Source organism: Nomascus leucogenys, chromosome 18, assembly GCF_006542625.1.
Source record: "Nomascus leucogenys isolate Asia chromosome 18, Asia_NLE_v1, whole genome shotgun sequence".
Taxonomy (NCBI): Eukaryota; Metazoa; Chordata; class Mammalia; order Primates; family Hylobatidae; genus Nomascus; species Nomascus leucogenys.
In genome coordinates, this window is record NC_044398.1 from 80522224 (window position 1) to 80544350 (window position 22127).

At 42.8% G+C, this 22127-nt stretch overlaps 1 protein-coding gene across 1 annotated transcript in view; it reads left to right on the forward strand.

The window, feature by feature from the left end:
• Positions 1 to 2965: 2965 nt before the first annotated feature.
• MAP1B (microtubule associated protein 1B) overlaps positions 2966 to 22127 on the forward strand; it is a 98086-nt gene continuing 78924 nt past the window's right edge. Inside the window, exons 1-2 of the mRNA XM_030798072.1 lie at positions 2966 to 3407; positions 11379 to 11480. Coding sequence (XP_030653932.1) covers positions 3224 to 3407; positions 11379 to 11480 — 286 coding nt within the window. The 5' untranslated portion in view covers positions 2966 to 3223. The remainder of the gene's footprint in view (positions 3408 to 11378; positions 11481 to 22127) is intronic.

The window sequence follows — 22127 nt, forward strand, 5'->3', positions numbered from 1 at the left end:
AATGAGAAAACCAAGGTATAGAGTGGTTAAGCACCTTGCTTAAGGCCACACAGCTAATAAATTATGGTATTAGGATTCAAAACCAGGCAGTCTGACTCCAGAACCCATTTTCTAACTGGTACACTAGTATCTATCACAATGATGCTAGCTTGGACTAGGTTGGTGATAATGGAGAAACGTGGATGGATTGAAGAGATACTGAAGGTGAAATTGACCAGGCTCCATGCTGGATTGCACACGAGGCTAAGGGTCAGGGGAGAGTCCAAAATATTTGTGAGGTTTTGGCTTGCATCATGGGATACATGGTGTTATGGTTCATTGAAATAACAAAAGTGAGAGAGGATCCGGTTTGGAGGGAAAAGATTTGGGTTTGGAGCATGTCAAGATTCTCGTGCCTTTGGTATACCCAGGTGATGATGTCAGTTAGGCAGCCGGCAATATTGGTGCTCTTATATGTTAGTTTTCCCCCTTTTTCCTCCTTAGAACTGTATACATTTTCTTGGGATGAAGAGGGGAAGGGGCTAGTTTTCTAGTATTGAAGTATAATAATGTAATATTCTGTTCTTGTTTCAGAGGTGTTGTAGCAGTATCATGTGCACATTTTGTAAGACTGCTTTTGCTCCATTGTCTTAGCAACTGGGAGAAAACAGGTCAGTGAATCAACCATCCCTTGATTGCTTACTATGCCCAGCCACTGTATTAGGTGCTTACACATTCTATCATTTCCTTCTTTCTTACAGTTACTTAAACAGTTATAAAGATGTTATTCTTCTCATTAAATAAGGAGATGGAAGATCAAAAACAGTAAGTTGCTTGCCAAAGTTACAGAGCTGTAAAGTAGCATTCTGCATCCCTAGTCTGTGTTCTCCCATTATGCCTCTATTTTTCAAAGTGTGGGTGATGACTTAGGTGGTCACGGTCATGGTGTTTAATTGCACAGACACACACAGTAAGAAAGCGCTCTGTTATAATTTTCATCCAATCTTCTGTTACAACATGGAGAACAACTCAGTTAAGTGTTAGTATCTCTTTAACACCTCTCTAACACTTGGCCAATCTCTGTTTTCAACCAAGAAAGGAGAGCCTTGGACTCAAGTGTCTTGAGCAAATCGTAACAGTATGTAGCAGGAATTTGATCACATCTTATCTTTATTGTGTATATTTTTAGGGATACTTCCTATTAATAAGTGATATTAGTGTTTCCATTTATACAGCAACATAGAATTGCATTTAAAAATAAATTTAAGTAAAATAAATAAAATGCGTAAAAGAAAACTATTACATACATAAAAGTAACAGTGGTTCAAAGAAAGGAAAACCAAACACAAACTAGATGAGGCCGGAATCCAATGGATGACCTTTGGAAAACAGTGCTCTTCACCATATTTCCTGCCCCTCACCCCGATTATGGACTTTGGTGCCGGCCTTACTTCTCGAACAGCAATTGACTATCTTAACCAAAATATTATCTGGAAACACTTCATCTAGTTGCTAGTGAATGCAGCTAGTTGGAAACACTTCATCTAATTACTGGTGAATGCAACTCTCTAGTGATCCTGTCACAGACCCCAAATACTGCGGGCCAAACGGTATTTTCATTCTGCATTTATCAGATTGACATGTTGGATGGAACCCCCCAACCCTTGGCTGCCCAGCATGTCTCCCATGCCAGGGTGTCAGGAAAGATATAAGAGCAAAGAGTACATAACCAATAAGTCATGACAGCTAACACCTAAGACACTGGGTTATTTTGGAAATCTTAAGAATATCTAGGTGATTATCTACCTATCCTATCTATCTAATCTATCTATCTATCTATCTATCTATCTATCTATCTATCTATCTAATTTTACTAACAGACATTCTAGTATTAAAGCTATGTTGACTAATTTCCATCTATTCCTCTTCCTTAAAGCTCGAATTCCCCAGTCTTCTATGATGATACCACGTTTGCACATTTTGTTCTTTCCTCACCCTCCTCCCCTTTTCTGGGACAGAAGCTATATTCAGTATGTTTGTGAGAAATGGTTGTAAATAGGCTGCCTTAAAAACAAAAACAAAAAAACACATTTTTGAGTTCTAAACATAAACAAAGGCAATAAAAATTCCCAATGCTACATATATTCTAAAAGACATCATTGTCACGAGATAATTTTACTTGTGTGTTCCCCAAGGAACTGAAAAGTACATTATAGTCACTGTAACCCTGCTGGGTAGAGACAGTATCTTCTCTTTATTCTTATTACTGATACTATCTGTTCAGCATATTAAGGAAAGAAATTGGTATCTAATATAATACATCTGCATTTCTCTCATTTCCCATGAGCACCACAAAGCCAGTACTTTTTCACCCTTGGCCCTGCCAGAGTAGAATCCAAGGCCTGAACAACAGCAGGCTTAAGTTTTGCATTTTTGATGTATTCTTTAAGTGAAGGTGGTAAATATTGACATTGGTAAATATTAGTAAATTCGTCTTCTTAAAGCCACAAGGTCAAAGAAAAGACAGGTTCCGTCTTCTTAGGCGGGGTAAGCACAGCCCCGCATCTGCCCACTGTGGCTATCCCAGTTTCTGAGAACCTGGCTACATCATACATGGCACACAAGGCAGAGGCCTGACTAGTCCAACTCGGACAAGAGAAAGACCCCCACTCTGAAAATGGAAACTCATCCCATTCCCATGCAGACAGGGTGAAGGTGAGGAGTGGGCAGTGGGTGTGTACGTGGTGGGTGGCGTAGGTTGAAAGCGTCTTCCCCCTTCACGGCTGCAGCAGAAGCTCAGCGGGCGCCCCAGCCCCTTGGCTCGCGGCCCTGCCCCGACCATTGTCCGCACACCTCGTCCCTCCAGCTTCCGGGCCGCGGGCGAGATGATTTGCTGCAGATGACATCAGCCCCGGGCCAACGGCTGGAAGAGCGGAGGCAGCCACCGCGTGAGGATATGCCGGGTGGTCCTTTCTCCTCCTCTTCCTCCTCCTCCCCGGCTCCCTGCCTAGTCTCCATATAAAAGCGGCACCGCCTCCCCGCCCTCTCACTCCCCGCTCCTCTCCGCCGCGCACTCTCCGCGGCACTAGGAGAGGGCGGAGGAGGAGGCGGCGCGCGGCGCCAGAGGAGGGGGGACGCAGGGGGCGGAGCGGAGACAGCACCTTCGGAGATAATCCTTTCTCCTGCCGCAGAGGAGAGGAGCGGCCGGAGCGATACACTTCGCCGAGGCACAGCAGCCGGCAGGATGGCTACCGTGGTGGTGGAAGCCACCGAGCCGGAGCCGTCCGGCAGCATCGCCAACCCGGCGGCGTCTACCTCGCCCAGCCTGTCGCACCGTTTCCTTGACAGCAAGTTCTACTTGCTGGTGGTAGTCGGCGAGATCGTGACCGAGGAGCACCTGCGGCGCGCCATCTGCAACATCGAGCTCGGTAAGTGGCCCCGCGCCCCCAGGAACGCGTGCTGGCAGACGCGCAAACACGACCCCACCCAGGGCGCGACGGTCACTGCGCTCCTCCCGCGCGCCCCGCACCCATGTCTCTCCTCGCCACCTCTCATACTTGGTCCAGACTCTTTTCTGGGCTAATTAAGAATAATCCGAATTATTAGGTATGAGACCCAGAGGGAGAGTCTCCAATAACCTTGAGGGATCTGTCACCACGCTGGGTCCGCAGCCTCTGCTGAGTTGGCCACCGCCTCTCCCGCTAAGTGAAATGCAGGTGTCAGGGGAGCAGAGGCCACAGTAAAGCCGCTACCGCAGGAGGCAGAAGGGTGGGGGAGACCTGATGCAACCGCTCCTTTCAGTCCCCTTCTGGCCTCAGGAAAAGGCTGGGACCCCCACCACCGCAGACCTGGGGCCAAAGCCCCATGTGCCAGGGGCCTCGTGGGATTCATCCTCACCACGGCTAACTGAGCCCCTGAGAAACGCCTTTTCTGATTTCAAACCTCCCGATCCTTTCTTTCCTCAGAATGACTAGGCTAGTCCTAGGGCCACGCCCGCTCCCCCCCGCCCCCACCCCCCCGCGAGATGCTGGGATGCAGAACCGCCTGCGCTTCGCCACCAGACAGAGCCCGCCTCGCTACCGCCCCTGGGGCCTGGGCTGCAGCTCTCAGAAAGGACAATGGGACCCCAAGTTGTGGGGTGGGGCTGCTGCTTTTAGAAGTCCCAGCCTCGGGAGTGGTAGCTTGAAGGGGGTCGGTGAGGGAGACGTCAACGGGTAGGGTCAGCTCCTCGCCCGGTGCGCGCACCAGTGGCGCGCTCTGCGGAGGCCGAATAGCGGTACGCCGGAAACCCTGGGCGGGGCCGTGAGGGTCCGGGCGGGCACAGCCTCGGGCGCACAGAGAGACCCGCCCCCAGCCCCACCCGAGCTGCCGCAGTGCCCCCGGACCGACTGCCACACCTGCCCCCCCCACACTGCGGCTCCCCCCGTCGGGCACGGCTGGCTGGGCGTGCGCTCCGCCCGGGCCTCGGGCTGGCGGGGGCCGCGCGCCCTCACCTCTCAGTTTGCCTGGCTTTGTTGCACTGGGAGTCCCTGGGTGGGCAGCTCTGGTCTCTGCCTTTCCCTTTATCCCCAGCGTCCCGGCCCTCCCCTCGCCCCTGACAGAGGTCGCCGGGTCCCTCCGCAGCCCCAGCCCGCGCTCTATTCTCCTGGGGTGGTGCTGAAGCGTTTCTCCGGGAGACACCGGTTGGTGGGCGTGGTGCAGTCCGCACTGCGGTCTCTACGGCAGCCCGAGGCGGACAAAGGGCGTTCACGCAGCCCTCCTTCCCCGCTCCCCCTCCCCAATAAAAGACGAAAGAAAAACCTTGTTTTAGATGAAAAAATAAATGCTTGTCATCTGCCTCTGCAGTTGGAAACGGCCACTTGTCCCCAGAACAAAAGGCTGCAGGGTGGGGACTGGAGTTGCGGACCTGGTTCTTTTGTTTAACTTTAAAGCACTTGATTTTCCCTTTTAGCTTAAAAAAAAAAAAAAGAAAAAAGAAAAAAAATGTGAGCAGAAAGTCATAGTATTTTATTCCAAAAAATTCAAGAACAAGAGATATTTCAATAGTGAAATGTCTTATTTGAGCATCTCAATAACCCTTCATTTTCAGACTACAGGCCTTTGGTCTAATCTGTTCTAATTTAGTTTATTTGCACAATTTTCTCCTTGAAAAATTTTACACGTACTGACTTTGGGTGTGGCTATTGTCGGAATCATTGACTTTGGATTTTTTTCATTAAAAAATTATTTGTAGGTGGCATTTCTGGGAAATAGGAATATATTAGGAGGTGCTTTTCTGTCTACAAAATCTTCATAACCATTCGATGTGGTAGTGCTAGGAGAGGCATCATCGACCCCGTTTTAGAGCTGGGGGCCCAGAGAGGCAGGAAGGGTAAGAGAACCGGCTCAAGGTCACAGCACTCATAAGTGACAGAAGTACCAGTACTGCAGCGTCACTCGTTTTCTGACCCTGTCATGATGTTAGTGCAGGGTTGGCTAACATCCTATGATGGGAGGAAGGTTTCAGTACAACAGTTTTCAGGGCTTGCCTTTGTATGGCCATCCACTTGTGGGCAGCGCCCCATGCTGGGAGATGGTTCAGCAATCACCTTCAGGCCGTAATTACCTTCCTGCTTTGTTACTCATCTGATCATCCTTTCAGTGCCCTATTCCTCAGAGGGTTTATTCAAGATGTATCTGTTTATGGAGAAAACAGATGCATCCACGTACTGCTATGAAGAAGGGCTCCCTGCCTTTACTCGGTTTTACACTACTAGCACTTAGTGACACAATTCAGATTTGTCTTCTTGACATTAATTTTTAAAAAAATTCGGTTGAAGTATTACATAGAGAGGAAAGGGCGCAAATCAAAGATGAGCAGCTCAACGAATTTTCACAAAACGGACATGCCTGGGTTACCCAGATCAAGAAACAGACATTACTGGAACCCCAGAAGCCCCCTTGTGTTCCCTTTGCGTTAATCATCATGGCTTCCTGATTTTTTAATTCCCTAATTTGGTCAGGTTTTTGCATGGAACTCTGAAATGACTGTATTGATCCCATTAAGAATCAACCAACTGAGTGAGCAGAGCCATTTCTTTACACACCATAGCAGATGCTGCTTTTCCTCTGAAGATGGCTCTCCTGGGTTCTGGGGTCTTGGCTGCAGCTCAAGATGCAGGCCCGTCCAGCGCTAAGTGAAAATCTTGCTCCCATAGCTTTTCAGACAGTCTGAGATGACTTAGCAACAGAGCACGCTGGTCCTGTTTTCCTGTGCACGACAAGCTGCTGCTTCAGCCGCCAGGTCTCAGCTGGGCCTCCTCCAGAGGCCACTGCTGTTGTTGCTTGGTGCCTTTGGGCCTTGTGTGAAGCAAGATGGAGCTGCTCCAGGGGGCTAGCTCTGATGATTGTGTGTTGCAGGCTGGGAAAGCAGTTCCTCATCTGTTACTCTTTCTTCCCATTTCCCCTCCTGCCTTAACTGAGACTCTGGGTTTGGAGACCCTTGCGACTTGGATTCTTGCCATCTGATTACTGAGGGCTCTCTGGGAAGCCTAGAAAATAATCTATAAATCTGTAGAGACATGGTGGTAATGCAGTAAATCAACAGGCCTGGAACGTCCCAGTGTGGATGCTTCGTAAATGCCTCTTGAAACCAGGGAAGAGAGATGGTCCCTCTTGTTTTCTCAACTATATTCGGAAAGCATAATGAAGGCTTTGGACATGTATCCTCCAGAGTTTGGAACAATAGTGTTTCCTCGGACTAGGCTAGCTTCATTTATTTAGTTATGCAGGACTTTATTCCAACTCGTTTTCGCTACCATCAACTACTATTCTTTGGCACCTCCTTTTTCTCCACCCTAATTAGCCCCCAGCATGGATTTAGCCAGTGGTTCTCATTTTCAGCAAAACCCTGCTTCTTGGTTTTATTTTAATACATAGAGGACATACATCCGTGCCTTGCAAACTGAATTCTAGAGCTTTGTGAAAGTTTTCATTGTTTCATTTTTTTTTTAAGGAACTAAAACATATAAAGAATACTAAGTGTCTGTTTGATGTTTTCAATTACCGTTAGATTATAACTTTTCCTTTAGTTAACCCTGGGAATCAGCAAGATTTGTTGGTGAAAAGATAGATGAATGTAACATCTACTGCTCTGCATTTTTTAGATAAAAGTTTAGCTGATTACAATGTAGCATTCTGATGTCACTTAACTGAATGTCCTTCAGTCTAAGATGGTAAGAGAATTTAAAACCCAGGAAAGATTTGGAGTTTAGTTTTCCTTTTAACAGGGGAAATAAGAAACCAATACTATATGTGGTGAGAATTAAATGTTAGAGAATCTTAAATTTACTATATTTGTCTTTATACTTTTCAAAGTCAAAGACAGATGGATTTCTGCTTGCACTGCTTAATTGGTATTATCTACGACAGCTCTGTGATCCATGCTGAAACACAAGCCAGTCCCCAAATTTAAGGTCATTAAATTGTTCACCTTCTCTAAGGGCTTACTTTAAAAAAAATAAGTATAACTTTTTAGACAAGCAAATAATTATAAGTCACTTCTCATTTGCTTCTATTGTAAGATGTAATCTCTGAACTAAATTATTTATTATCAATGCTTTGAAACTATGAGCTCTGTATGTAAGATATTATCTTCGTACATATATATGTTATGAACATCAAGTTGCTGGCTTTAAAAAAAGAGAAAAAGCAAATTAAAGATGAGTTCAAGAGAAAAAATAAGAATTTTTTCCTCTGAGAAATAAAGCATTCCTAAACGTAGCATTTCCTGTAGTTTATTTATGTAGTTTATGATTTCAATCTGATTTCAGACCACATTTTAGCATAGTTTTACAAATGTAATCTTATGATTATAGGTTAATCATTTAGGTACTTGGAAAAAATATCCAAAAGCCTGTTTTTCAGAGGGAGCAACTAAAGCCCATAAAGGAAAATCAACTTGCCAAAGGCCCAAATAACTGTCAGATAGAACCCATGTGCCATCAACATGCAATGCATGGTCATTTCATTTTGCTTTCCTCAATCCACTGTCACCTTTAGAAATATGAATTTTAGCCTTTAAATGGGAGGTGCTTTTTTAAATTGTTGGTTTCATTAAACAACCCTGCAAAATGCTTACATGATTGGTAAACTTGGAACAATCTAGCCTATATACACCAAGAGTACCTGACTCTTCCTCATTTTTCACCCTGACTTGTTCTTTGATGACCACCCCTGCCTCCCTGCCCCATAACCTATTCTTTTCTCCTTTTCTCATCTGTGTATATCATGTGCATGTTAGCCTCCCTTGTGTGCACTGCTACCACCTGGGGTCAGAGAACTGAGAAGGAAAGATCTTTTGTCGCTCCCTGGTCCCAAGGAGCTCACTTTCAGGGCTGGGCAATAGCCACAGAGCAGGCCCAGATTGTTCTCAGAGATGACGGATGCCTTTTGGCTCCAGACATTGAAAGAATGGGGTTCACTGCCTCCAACTGCCTAGAGTTATTCTGCCCCTACCTGGGTAAGCCCAGGAGGGGTACAGTCTTAGACTGTTGAGGAAACAAAGCCTCTGGGAAGAGCTTGACTTGGGGCGTATTGGGGTGAAAATCAGAAAGAGGGCTTCCCTGCTCCCCAACAGAGACCAAGATGACTTGCTTCTGAAAGCCTCTTTAGAACCTCTTCACCAACACCCCAGGATGCCCTCCAGCCAGATTCAGAGAGGGGAGAATATGGGAAGGGCCAAAAAGATATTTTTCTGTCCTGTGAACTTTAGAGGGCTCGCTGTTGGCTCCTTGTTAGGCACAAAGGGGAACTACATAAACCTACTAAATGCAATATGAACCTTCATTGACAACTACTCTTTGCCTTTACCAATATTATCCAGCAGGAGATACAAAGTAATTGCAAATTATTTTATTTCTAAAATTGGTATGGAAAGTGGCCTGATTCCAAAATTTTCCTTTCCAACTAAAATAGCTGGCAAATCCATCATAACCTTTATTTTATAAGTGGTAGTAGTGGTTGTGCATTGCTAAGAAAACAATTTGGGTGGAAATTGCTCTCTTGAAAAAAGAAGTCTACATTTTTAGTTTCATTGGGAGTGTAAAAATGAGAAATATTTTTATCAGCCGTTTACTAGCATAATTTAGAAATTACTAAGTGGATTTATCATTTAGTACTTTTTCTATTGCTAAATTACAAATATATCAAAAATAAAATATGTATGAAAATATAAAGCAAACATTTAATTGTGTGTGCCATGACAAGTTAACTGAAGCCAAGGGAAAATGGCAAGTAACAATGTAAGAGCAAGTCTGCAGATAACCCTGGATGAAGTCATTCAAATAATGTACCAATTTAGACATTACTTAGAACAAAGACAGAAAAATTGTATGAATTTAATTTAAATGCATATGTCTCATTATTAACTTATTGACCCAGCTTGACAGGGTAGAAGACAAAGTGGAGCTCAGACCTGGAACATGGAGAATTCAGTCAACAATACCAATTAAGCAGCTCAGACAGGAACTCGATTTTTTGGCACTAGACTAGTATATAGTGTATAGGTTGAAGTAAAATATTCTAATGAATTCAGACCTCTCAACCTGTCAAGCTCTCTGTGAAACAAAAAGAACCCATTTATCATTTCTGCACTAAAAAGATCTGCGAAATCTCAACATGCCTTTCTTGTTAAAATTTAAATACTCCATTAGCACAAATGCAAACTGAGGCTATTAATGTTTCCAGGGAGAGCCATAAAATTCTCCCTTATAATTTAACCTTTCCTTAAACGCGTTAACTCTTCCACACCTGAATTCTTCCCATTGATCATATGAGAAATTTCTGCCTCTATTTAGTGGACACGCATCTATCTGAAAATATTCCTCCTGGTTGAAAAGGTCTGTGGTGTGTAATCTAAAGATATTTTAGATGTTCAGTGAACTGAGTTTCCAGAATCTTTTTTTTTTTTTTGTAATGTCTATGTATAATCCACCTTGATTCTTTACAGGATAGGAAGACTGAATACAATATAACCAAGGGTAAATACAAATATGCCGTAAGGATCCAGTGTGTTATTTAAGTAACACACTGCTATTTATTCCCCCAAGTGTGTATACATGACTAATGTCCAACAAAAATGATTATGTGACTGGGTGTTAATTTAGAGATAGTTCACCTGCTGTGTTCTGCCTAGGGGTTCAAGCCCTTAACTTTAGGAGGTATGCAATAAATGTTTGTTGTTCTAGAGATTTGTTTCTGGCAATTGAGAATGCTCTATACAAAGGTACAACGATGGATACCACACACTGGCTCCACCATGAGCAACCTATTAGGAAAAATGTAATATATAATATGTAAACATGCAACACACACACACCAGAGTTCTGGGGTTCCCCAACTTTCCCTGGCTTACTCTCCAGACCTCCCTTCTGTGATGCTCTCTGGGGTTCCCTCTGGGCCATCCCCTTTGGGAGGGCAGGAGAAAGAGGACAGCGGGAGGAGGAAGGAAGAGGCTAGAGAGTAGGGCATGAGCACAGGAAGCTGCCCTCATCTCGCCTCTTGCCCTCCTGTTCCTCTCACCCCGGATATTCCTTTCAGCCTAGGGAAAGGAAGTCTGAACTTTGGTAGGAATAGCTGATTCATGCCCCTAACTCCATAAATGTTTTATAAAGTATAAAAAGTTGCCATTTTTCTTTGCCTCTGGATAAGAAAATTGAATACAATGAACAATTGTGAATAAAAGAGCTGCCTGCCAAGCTACTCAGGTAACAGAAAAATGCCTGGAAGGACAGACAGGCCAAGTCTCGAAGATTGAGTGGATCCACCCTGTTTATCAAAAATCACATAAATCTTGGATTGATATCCAGGGCTTGATAAACCAAAGTCAAAAACAGGATGGGTAAAGGAAAGAAATTATACATGTATACTACCAGAACATCATTTTAGAAACAAAGGCCTGTGCTTGAATGGCAGCCCCCATATATTTTCTTTGCCTTTATTCTACATTTTCTTGCCACCTACAAGTGGAGTTAGTCTGTCTACAAGCTAGATTTAGTCTGTTGGCCTCTTAGCTTCTTAAGAACTAACCATCTTCCTGCCCTTTCTAGTCCCTCCCTGGAGTACAGCCTGTCATTTTCCTAATAACTGTTTTCTTTGACTCTTCCAGAAGAGGTGCATTTACATTTTATGAGGGGCAGAAGTTCAGTCCACACTGCTAATTATCCCTCCCTTGTGGCCTGGTGGAGAGACCTCCCTGGCCCTCCCATTTTGTGGGCATCCACTGCTAAGCCCCGAAGCTCTTCAGAAAAGGAGTTCCCACATCCTCCCTGAAAGCCTGAGAAATGTTACAGTGATGTTGTCCAAACCACTCTGAAATGACTAACTGGAAGTCTCTCAACTCTCTTTCTTTCCCTCCCTAGGAATCCGATCATGGGACACAAACCTGATTGAATGCAACTTGGACCAAGAACTCAAACTTTTTGTATCTCGACACTCTGCAAGATTCTCTCCTGAAGTCCCAGGTGAGGCTTCCGCTCAGTGTTGGTCAGCCTAGAATTCCAAAGGACAAGGAGCAAGTTAGAAAGCTTTGTCTGGGGCAGCAAAAAGACTCTCTTATTGCTAAAAGGATACTTTGTATTTGTTATTATTACCTAGGTTAGCCAGCAGCCACAGTTAAGAAAGTCACTCTAGGTTATCACTGTGTGGGTTATCTATTTTGTGGATTCTTAATGAGTTTTTAAGTTCTAGGGTTGTGTATGTGTATATATATATACACACACACATCAATGATCACACAAATTTTGAATTGATATCTAGGGCTTGAGAAAGAGAGAGAGAGAGATAGTAGAGTGCGTGTATATGTATCTCACTGTACTCTGAGCTCAAGGGACTACAAACTATTTAAATGTTAATCTTACACAAATGAAATTGTGAATACAAATTGGATGCTCCTAGGATCCCAGAACTGTCTTCCTGCAAAAGAAAAAGGAAACATATACTGCATTTCAAAATGAAATATACATCATCATTTCATAATTGCATTATCACCTGCCATTGCATTACCACTTATCTTTCTTAGTGTGGGTAAAAGAATCTGACATTACAAACTGCTGTTAAAATAGCCTTTTTTTCAGAGATGAAAAAGAATACCAAAGAATAATTAAAGGTAAGGATCCAAAAATTTGTCATATGTGAAGATGTTCCCACTAACCAGCCACCTCCCTGGGGCTATGCTCTGACCCATGCCTCTGGCATGGGGGATGTATTAATGCTGACCCATCTCATCTTCTTCTTGTGAGCAATAACCTATATTCCTCCCATTTGGTCACATTTAGGAATTATGAGGCAGTTTCTGGCCCATAAAGATTCCAAACCTGGAATATATTTCTCCAGACCTTTGCCACTGACCCATCAGAAGCACTGTATTACATCTTATTTCTTGACCATCACTTGAATTTTACATAAGAGAAAGCTATTTTCTGTCCATATGCTTTTGTTATATGATTCCTAATTTTATTGGCATTGATATAACATCAGGAATGAGATTCAGCCTATTTTGACTGGTTAGATCTATTCCATTAGTCTTGTATATACATTGATATTTGAAATCCCTTTTATAGAATATCAGTGCCTTCATGAATCACCTTTGGCTGCAGTAATATGCCCATAGGACTGTCTCAGTTTTTCCTTTTGAGTTTAATATTAGAATAAAATCCCATATATTACAGTTATTGAAATGCATTGTAGCTTTCAAGTATGGAATTGAGTAAATGTGCTAAGAAAAGCTCAGCAAGAAATGGTTTATTAAAAGTTAAACTTGCTGCAAAGCCACATGAAAAATCAGTTTTTAAGTAACTTTGAGAAAAAAGGAATCCAGAGACTGTCAGACAGCATATGATTGCTGAAGGAAAGGTACAGTATAAGGTTATTTCTCTTGTTGTTATTTTATTGTATTTTTGTCTTGCAATATTTCCATATCTTTTAAAACCATCTCACAAAAAAATGAGGGAAGTGCTGTTTTCCAAAAAGTGTGATTATTTCAAAATGTGAAAACTACAAGCTTTTGTTTTTTCTCTGTAGGTTGTTCTGGCTTTTTTACTATGATTGTTTGTAAGACTACTTTTTTTGTGTGTACAAGTCATGTGGTTCTCATTGTGTTCATTCATATTTGGATTGACTTTTTAGAGTGACAACTGCGTATTGCATAATGAAAGGCTGCAAGCATTGCTGAAGAATTAACCATTTCTAGACCCAAGACCTAGTATTGCTCTTGTGGAGTAGGAAGATCAAGTTCCCCCAAACTGTCACTTTAGCCTAATGTACCCCATTCTCCTCTCCTTTCTCCTGCTATCACCTTCAGTAAGGATTGGTTACCTACCTAGTTGTATAGTGTTATGCTAGAGGCTGTGTTTGGAGATTGGCCTTTGGACACACAGCATCTTTACTATTCTTGCCAACGCTAGAAAGGACTGATATTACGACTTTCCCTCTCAAGCCTATAAGTACACTTTACAGGCCAAGGCTCCCCTCTGGGAATTAAGCATCTAGAATAGAGCCATTATAGTCATGCTCCTGTGTCAGGAGCATGAAGGTTTCCAACCAGGACTGTAAGGTGATAAGAGCACATGTCAGATTCAGTTTCAGATAAGTGTGTTTTAAAGAGAAGAGATGTTAGAGGATAAGAAGACATGGAGATCACAGGATGATCACTGGATTGTGCCCAGGGAAGCCTTTAGCTTTTCCCAAACAAACTGGAAAGGTTTTATGGGAAAATTTGAAGTCTGGTTTTAAGTGGGTCCAAGTCTCGTGGTCTCTTCCTGTCTCACTTGAAATAATGTAAAAGCTAACTCATGTACTTCAGTTCCCCTGAAATGGAATTAGCTGAACATTTTCCTTTAGAGTTTCAAGAATCTTTCATTGTTTTTTGAGACAGCGTCTCACTATGTTGCCCAGGCTGCTCTCAAACTCCTGGTCTCAAATGACCCTCCAACCTCAGCCTTCCAAATAGCTGGGATTACAGGTACATGCCACCACATCTGCCTAATTTCAAGAATCTTAAATTAACTTAGAGCCAAGGAGCAAGATGAAGGATGGATCCCCTAATAAAAATAGAGCCATTTTTCAGCCAGGTGAAACATTGTTAAATAGCACCTACAATATACCAGGCATTATAGGGTGCTTGGTGAGTGAGGACACTGTGAAGAACAAAACAAATACAGTCATTACCTTTATTACACTTATATTCTTGTGAGAGGAGAAGGCATTTAACAGTCATATACAGACCAGCATAAAATCTAGCCCCTTGCATCAAATCCAGGCTTCAAACAGATTTTTTGGGGGTTTGGGTTTAAAAAAACATAGAGACAGGGTCTCACTATGTTGCCCAGGCTGGTTTTAAACTCCTGGGCTCTAGCAATCCACCTGCCTTGGCCTCCCAAAGTGCTAGGATTATAGGCATGAGCCACCATGCCCAGCCACGGTTTTGTTTTGTTGTTTTAAGGCCAGCAGAGTTATAGTAAAATATTTATTGCTTTCTATGACATAAGTAAATTAAGTCTCAGATCACCCATATACCTGTCTTATGTTCCTGTTGGTTATGATAGCTTTTGTTGTTTTTTAATAACTAGAGATCACTTGTAAAGACTGAAGATAGCCTCAAATTGCAGCTAACAGATTGTGCAAATGGCACAAGATTGATTCCTTTGTACTAGTTTACCCCTTATACTAGTTTTTAAATATGGTTTTGAGATTTGATTTGACTGTTTCTTCAGGATTGTAGGTCTCATTCAAGACCACTCAGAAAGACTTAGTCATCTTGAATAATATCGTTTGAGCAGGAATCTGGAATATGAGTGCTTTCTCTACACAAGGTGGGTGGTGGGTGCCTCAGTTCCCCAGAATGTTAGTCCTGTGATCTTTAAGCCCTGTCCAACTCTGGCATACTGTAATTCTCGGAGTGGTCAGTCATCTGGGTTTATCTTCCTATTACTTTGCCTTACTATTGCAGCATTGCCGTGCCTAAAGATCACTCAACAAACATTTGCTGTGTGCCCAGGGCAGGTCTCTGCTGATTTGCCTTGATATAAAGCCATTTCTGGCCACATCTAAGTTGGCTCAAGTGAGAACAGTCATCTTGAAAGAAAAGGTTAGGTGTTCTTTTATGAACACTCTCTAGTCTTTCACTCAAAGGAAAGTTCAGTAGTTGAGTCTTTTCAAAATAGAGGAACAGTCTTTTGTTGTTGTTGTTGTTTTGAAACAGTCTTAGCTATGTCATCGCCCAGGCTGGAGTGCAGTGGTGCAGTCTCGGCTCACTGCAACCTCAACCTTCTGGGCTCAAGTGATCCCCCCACCTCAGCCTCCTGAGTAGCTGGGACCATAGGTGTGCACCATCACACCCAGGTAATTTTTTGTATGTTTTGTAGAGATTAGATTTCCCCATGTTGCCCTGGCTGATCTTGAACTCCTGAGCTCAAGCAATCTGTCTGCCTTGGCCTCCTAAAGTGCTGGGATTATAGGTGTGAGCCACTGTGCTCAGCCAGAACAACAGTCTTATATTTCTTTATAGTTATGAGTTTAAATACTACCATAAAATTTTTATTTACCTATTATATCATATGTTTTTTGTACCCTAATCATGTTGGATGAGAATCATCTTGGTTAAGTCTGACCACAAAAGCAAAGCTAGCCTTACCATGCTGTACAGGGTTTATTTCATTTTCCATTGCCGTTTGCTTCTTTCCCAAATTTAACTTTAGGACTGTCTATGTATAGTAGTAAAGAAGGATATCTCCCAGGGGTTGTAAGAAGTGCCCCAGAATTATCTGTGGTAGACAGACACCATTTCAAAACAAGCAAACAAATAAAAACTGTTCCCAGGACAAGTGACGTCAGACTGAAAATCAGTTTCAATTTTTATTTTTTCCCATCATTTTGCCACTTTTATCTGCCTATTAAAATAATTTAAAAATTTTGATCATCTGACTCCTCATCAGCAGCCTAGCATAATGATGAAGAGTGCAGATTCTGGAGTCAAACTGCCTTGTTTGATCATAACCCCAAGGTTTATTTGCTGTGTCATCTTGGAGAAGTTACCTGTTTTCAGTCTTCTTGTTTGTAAACAAGGATGACCACTTCCACTTTTTTGAGACAGAGTCTTGCTCTGTTTCCCAGGCTGGAGTGCAGTGGCACAATTTCAGCTCACTGCAAGCTCCCCCTCCCGGGTTCACACCATTCTCCTGCCTCAGCCTCCCGAGTAGCTGGGACTACAGGTGCCCACCACCACGCCCGGCTAATTTTTTTCTATTTTTAGTAGAGACGGGGTTTCACCGCGTTAGCCAGGATGGTCTTGATCTCCTGACCTCATTATCCGCCCACCTCAGCCTCCCAAGGTGCTGGGATTACAGGCATGAGCCACTGCACCCGGCCCCACCTCATAGTTTCAATGCAGATCAAATGAGTTAAAGTGTGTAAAGCTCTTAAGACAGGGCTTGTCACATGGAACAAATGTGAACGAGTGCTGTCTTCCTTGTGGAGTATCTATTTGACTTGTATATTTGGTGATGATCTGTGGGAAATACTGGGTATTGATATTTGACTCGTTTCCTTTTTGTAGTAATTTTAAATTTGTATTAAATATGTTTCTCAGAGAAATGATTGCTTTCAGCATTCTCAGAAGGCGCAGAGCTGCTGATTATGTGTAAAGGGTGACAACATTCTATGACTGAGCTTCTAAGGTCCTTTGGGCTTGAGAGCAAAAAGCCGGCAATGCTTTAAAGTGCTGGCTGGTAAAGCAGAGCCTGAGAGGGGGGTTGGAGACCATTTGCAAAATGGTCCTGTGGGTGCCCACACAAGGGCTGTCAGGGAACATGTGCACAGTCTGAGGGCTGGCCTGCCTTCTTGCTATGATAACCCATGCATGGTCACTCCCTCCACGCCGTTCTACACTCGCTTTTCTCTTCTGCTCTCACCAATCAACAGGTGACTATAGACGTTGCCAGGTTTAAGAAACAGATTTCTTGTGGTTTATTTTCTTAGCTGAATACACAGTAAGACCTTGATATATTTACATTTTGTCACTAGTTTTATAACATCTAGATCACATTCTCAAAAGTCATCATAAAATGTGATGGACGGTGTATATGGGCAGTTTTGTTTTAAGAACTGATGCCTTTTTCCTAGAAGATAAACAAACCACAGCTGAGCATCTTTAGATTTGTGCTGAGTGATTGCTAAAAATATCTTGCCTGGAGATTGGTTTTTGATGGAGAATTAGAATCAACCCTTTGAATTTCAGTCATGCGAGTCTTCTCCCTTTGACATTAATGAGGCACGGGTTACAACTAATATTTACCAGTTGAGTGATAAGAAAATGAGAAAATACTCTTAGAAAAGGTCTAAGAATATTTTAGGCCATCTTTCTCTGTCTAGACTTGTGTGTTTAGTCTGTCGTGTGTAGAATTATAGCTTAATTGTATGTGCCTAGAATACATCAACTGCTCTATGACAGAGAGTAATGAATGTGTTTTCAGCCCTGCTCCAACCATTAAACAATAAGGCACACAAATATATGTTCTAGCGGCATTCAAGGGGCTGACTCACCCTCAGGGAACCTGCAATTTCAGAGGGACAGCCGATTCTTTATCCTCATGTTTTCTGTGTTGCTTACGCACACACACAGGTCTAGGTACTTGTCCCCATGCCCATGAGGCTCTGCTCATCTTTCCTCATTGCATCATCATACAAGGTTGTAGGGGGAATGGTGGTGTGTTAGAAGAAAATGACAAATAGAGAGCATTATTTTCGTTAAGGTAACCAGATCTCTGTTTAATATTCCTTGAGGTCATTGCTGCCTGCCTGGGAAGGAGAGTCCCATTTTAATGCAAATCCCTAGCCTTTCTCCCACTTGCCCTGTGCCCTGAGCCCTCCTGGCCCAGTTGCAGGGGACAGAGTGATCGGCAGCTCCTCATGCTGTCCGCTCTCACCCCAGTGCTCCCATTGAGACTTTGCCGCCTTAGCAGCAGACTGCCCAGTCACCCCCACCTGCATCCTTCAGTAGCAGTGAAAGAGCCAGACCTTCCAAGGAGAAGATTAGAATTTTATAGTGTACGCAGCATAAGGCATAATTCCTGTGAGCTTTACATCTTGGTCAACTTTCAAATTTCAGGATTCTTTATATCCAGATCCTCACAAGGTGAATTTTTTCCCTTGGTGCAGGTGTGGCCAGCAGAAAGGAATAAAATGGCGTTTCACTGCCGTGTTCAGGCTTCCTCATTCCTCAGGGTAGTTAATAATGGCTCATTCAGACCACCCTAGAAATACCTATTCATCTCACTTTTTTTTTTAAGAGTGGAAAGGATGTTTTACTCTGCTGACTGTAATGGCTCTCACGCAGTTCCTAATGGGCACTGTGGAACCACTCAGCATAGACAGGCATAGGCAGGAAGGTAGCAGAAAATTGGCTGCCTGGGCCCAGGAGCCATTTTAGGAGATGTCAATAACCCCTCCATTAAACCCAACTAAGTGCGTTCCACGACAGCTGCTAACCAAGGACAGCACCTCATGCTGAGTGTCACAGCTTTTGTCTTCATCTCCAGAGACCAAAGAGAGCTCATGATTTTTCTTAGTAGAGTTTTTTTTTAAAGGTTTTTTTAAAGTATGCAACAACAGCAAACCATCAAGCAAGCACAGTCCCTTTGCTTTTTCTGCCTGCTTTTTGGTCTTCCTCTGGGGCAGTTTGTTCAGCACCTATGGTAGCGTACTAGAAATAATGGTGGAAGATGAAGAATAAAGCATAAACTAATAGATCGCTTTAAAAGTGCCAAGTAATGTTTTCGAGTGCTTATTAATAAGAAAGCAACTGTAAGGGAATATTTGGAAGAATGAAGTATTTCCCACTATTTATAATTTTGTTGGCAAAATAAGTCATTCACAGCTTTAAAATTCATTGTGTTGTTCAACAAAGAAAGAGAGTTTCTTTTTATTTTTTTTTAAATCGCTTTTTGTTTTTGAGACAGGGTCTCCCTCTGTCACCCAGGCTGGAGTGCAGTGGTGCAATTACAGCTCACTGCAGCCTCTGCTTCCTGGGATGAAGCTACCCTCTCGTCTCAGCCTCTGAAATAGCTGGGACTACAAGCCTGCCACTATGCCCAGCTAATTTGTTGTTTTTTTTTTTTTTTTTTTTTTTGAGACGGAGTCTTGCTGTGTCACCCAGGCTGGAGTGCAGTGGCGCGATCTCGGCTCACTGCAAGCTCCACCTCCCAGGTTCACACCATTCTCCTGCCTCAGCCTCTCGAGTAGCTGGGACTACAGGCGCCCGCCACCACACCCGGCTAATTTTTTGTATTTTTAGCAGAGACAGGGTTTCACTGTGTTAGCCAGGATGGTCTCGATCTCCTGACCTCGTGATCTGCCCACCTCGGCCTCCCAAAGTGCTGTGATTACAGGCGTGAGCCACCGCGCCCGGCCTATGCCCAGCTAGTTTTTAAATTATTTTGTAGAGAAGGAGTCTCACTCTTGCCCAGTCTGGTCTTGAAGTCCTGGCCTCAAGCAGTCCTTCTGCCCCCGCTTCCCAAAGTGTTGAGATTACAGGTGTGAGTCACCCTGCCCAGCATGAGAGTTCTCTTAATTTGCAAACTATGTATATGTGTCAGAGAGAGAGACAGAGAGAGAGAGAAAGAGAGTGTGTGTGTGTCTAATTCCTAAAGAAGAAAGGGGTGAGAATGGAGAGTATAATAAGCATTGCATTTTGATTGTTCAACCATGGGTTTAGTCACAATGACAAAGGTTACCCAGGTACCAGCACCCCACTCCCAGCTGCAACCCAGGACTAATTAAATGCTACCTAGGCAACGATCAAGTATCCCCAAACATCATACTCCAGGGCTTACCCCTTTTGTTTTCTTGGCTGTGATCTAAGGGTAATTTCTATTGCATGTGAAGTCAGATTTCCTTGGTCTGACAGAAACGTGAGAAAGTAAGAGGTACTCTGGGGAAGCGCACTTAGTGCACCACAGGGACTGCAGAAATTAACATAAATACAAGACAATAATAATGCTATTTTAGTAAACTCTTCTAGGTTAAAGGATTGCCTATAGTCAGGACTGGTGAAATTGATGCTTATAGAAAATGCAACAAGAACGTCTACATATGATTTAAAAATAAAAGTATGTAATTAGGAATGAACATTGAAAAGCTAGGGTAGTGTTTTATTGAATGTGGCTCCTCTCTGCAGTTGTACCGCACCTCATTTGAAACACTCAAGCTGAGGTTGCCTCTCAAAATTGCTGCCTTGCATTCCTGAGGGGTTAAGATGAAATATGAACATCCTGAGGACTGTCTTTGTTGTCATAGAGGAAAGTCCTCTAAACACGCACTTTGCCGTTAATCTGGCCGTTTCTTTCTCGATAAAACAGGTTTTCAATGGGAGCTGTGAGTAAACACGCCACTGTTGAGCATTGTGGCTCAAATTCAGATTTCTTGTTGGCTTCTCACGTGGATAGTGCGAGGAAGGAACAGCTATTCCCCTGAGGGAGCAACACGTTTTTAGTGCACCTGGCCCCAGGAACACTGCTCTACATAGATATGGCTTTTTGGATCCTGAAGTATATCCATCAATGAGAATGTCACATTTGGAGAAGTTATCCTTATTGCAATAAAATTAAAGATCAAATAAGTTCTGGAACCCAGGCGAACAATGCTTTCTTAGTGCAGAGCTATTTTGAGCAGTTGTCTCTTGTGCCTTTTAAAAACCTCTCACTTGGAAGTTTTGATGTGTGAAAGATGTGAAAACTGCCTAAGAGAATTCTTCCTCTTTTTAATGGAGCTCCATGCCTGTTTAGGGATGATGTAGCAACCGCTCTTTTATCTAGAATTCCAGATAGTTTCTCAGCTCAAATACTAGGAGTTTTTGGCGGTGCAATTCAATTGAAAGTGGTATTTGGTGTGAAGTTCCAGCAGCCCCACAAGATGCTCAAGTGCCTTGTGATTAGTTTAGTATAATGTGCGTATGTGTTTGTGTGTGTGTGTCTGCATACATGAGAGAAAGAGAGAGAATACCTTATCCTGTTCAGATCTATTGTAAAGGAGACAATCCTTTCATTTTATATGGTATCTCCTTTTAGAAGGTGTCCTATTATCAGCCAATCTGTCATTAATTATTTATGTTCCTGCAGCAAGGCACAGTTCAGTTCCTAGTTCTGCAGGCCATAAGAAGACTTGTAAGTAAATCCTGTCTTCAGTTGTTTACAATTGAGTATGGAAATAAGATAACTAATGAAACAAGCCAGTCTATAATAAGTGCCAAATGAGAATTTTGCAAGGAGTTCCTTCTGTAAATTCTATTTGTTCAGGTTATTTTAAAAAAAATCTATGTGCATAAAAAAAGCATTAAAATAATATTATCCATGCAAATTGAGGCATAAATGCAACAGATCCTAATGCACTGAATTATCTTTGTGACCAGGGAATTTTGAATCCAGCCTGAATTAAAATATTTCCTAGTTTGGAGCTACATTTTAGATTAAGCCCATTAATTCAATGATGAAGAGTTAGAATTGATAATTTAAGAATTCACCCTTCTGAAATCATGTGAGAACAAAACTCCTGACCTGGATATGTAAGCTTAATTTCAAGATTGTCTTTATCTTTGAGTTCTGGAAAATTGTCCATTGGCAGACTCTGAAGACACTAGGGAAGAGATTGTGAAAGTGAAATGTTTTAAGGAAATAAATGTGAAGTAATTGTTTCACTGCCCTGAGGCTAGAATGGGCACTTTGGAGAGTGTCTGGTTCAGCTGTCCCTGTGTTGAGGGAAGCAGGGAGGGGACACCAGTTGCAAGCTGCTTTCCAGGACCCTTCCCCCTCCAGAGAGACCAGGAAGCCTGACCTAGTGCAGCAGCTCTGGGCCACACCTGAGACCACTGTTGCCCCTGGTGCTCCCTGAAGAGTTGCTGTCAGTCCTTTCCTTTTCTGTAAAATAAAGGGATTAGGCTAGATCAGGTCATCTTAACTTTGTTCTGCCAGCCATTAGTTCTGCAAAGCATTAATAGTCAGTGGAAAATAATTTCATGGTGACATAAGTTTGAAAACTGTGACATAATCTAATTTTTTTAGGAGGCATAAATTATATGTGTATAAACTTGTTCAATTTTGTCTAACCATACATTTCCTTAG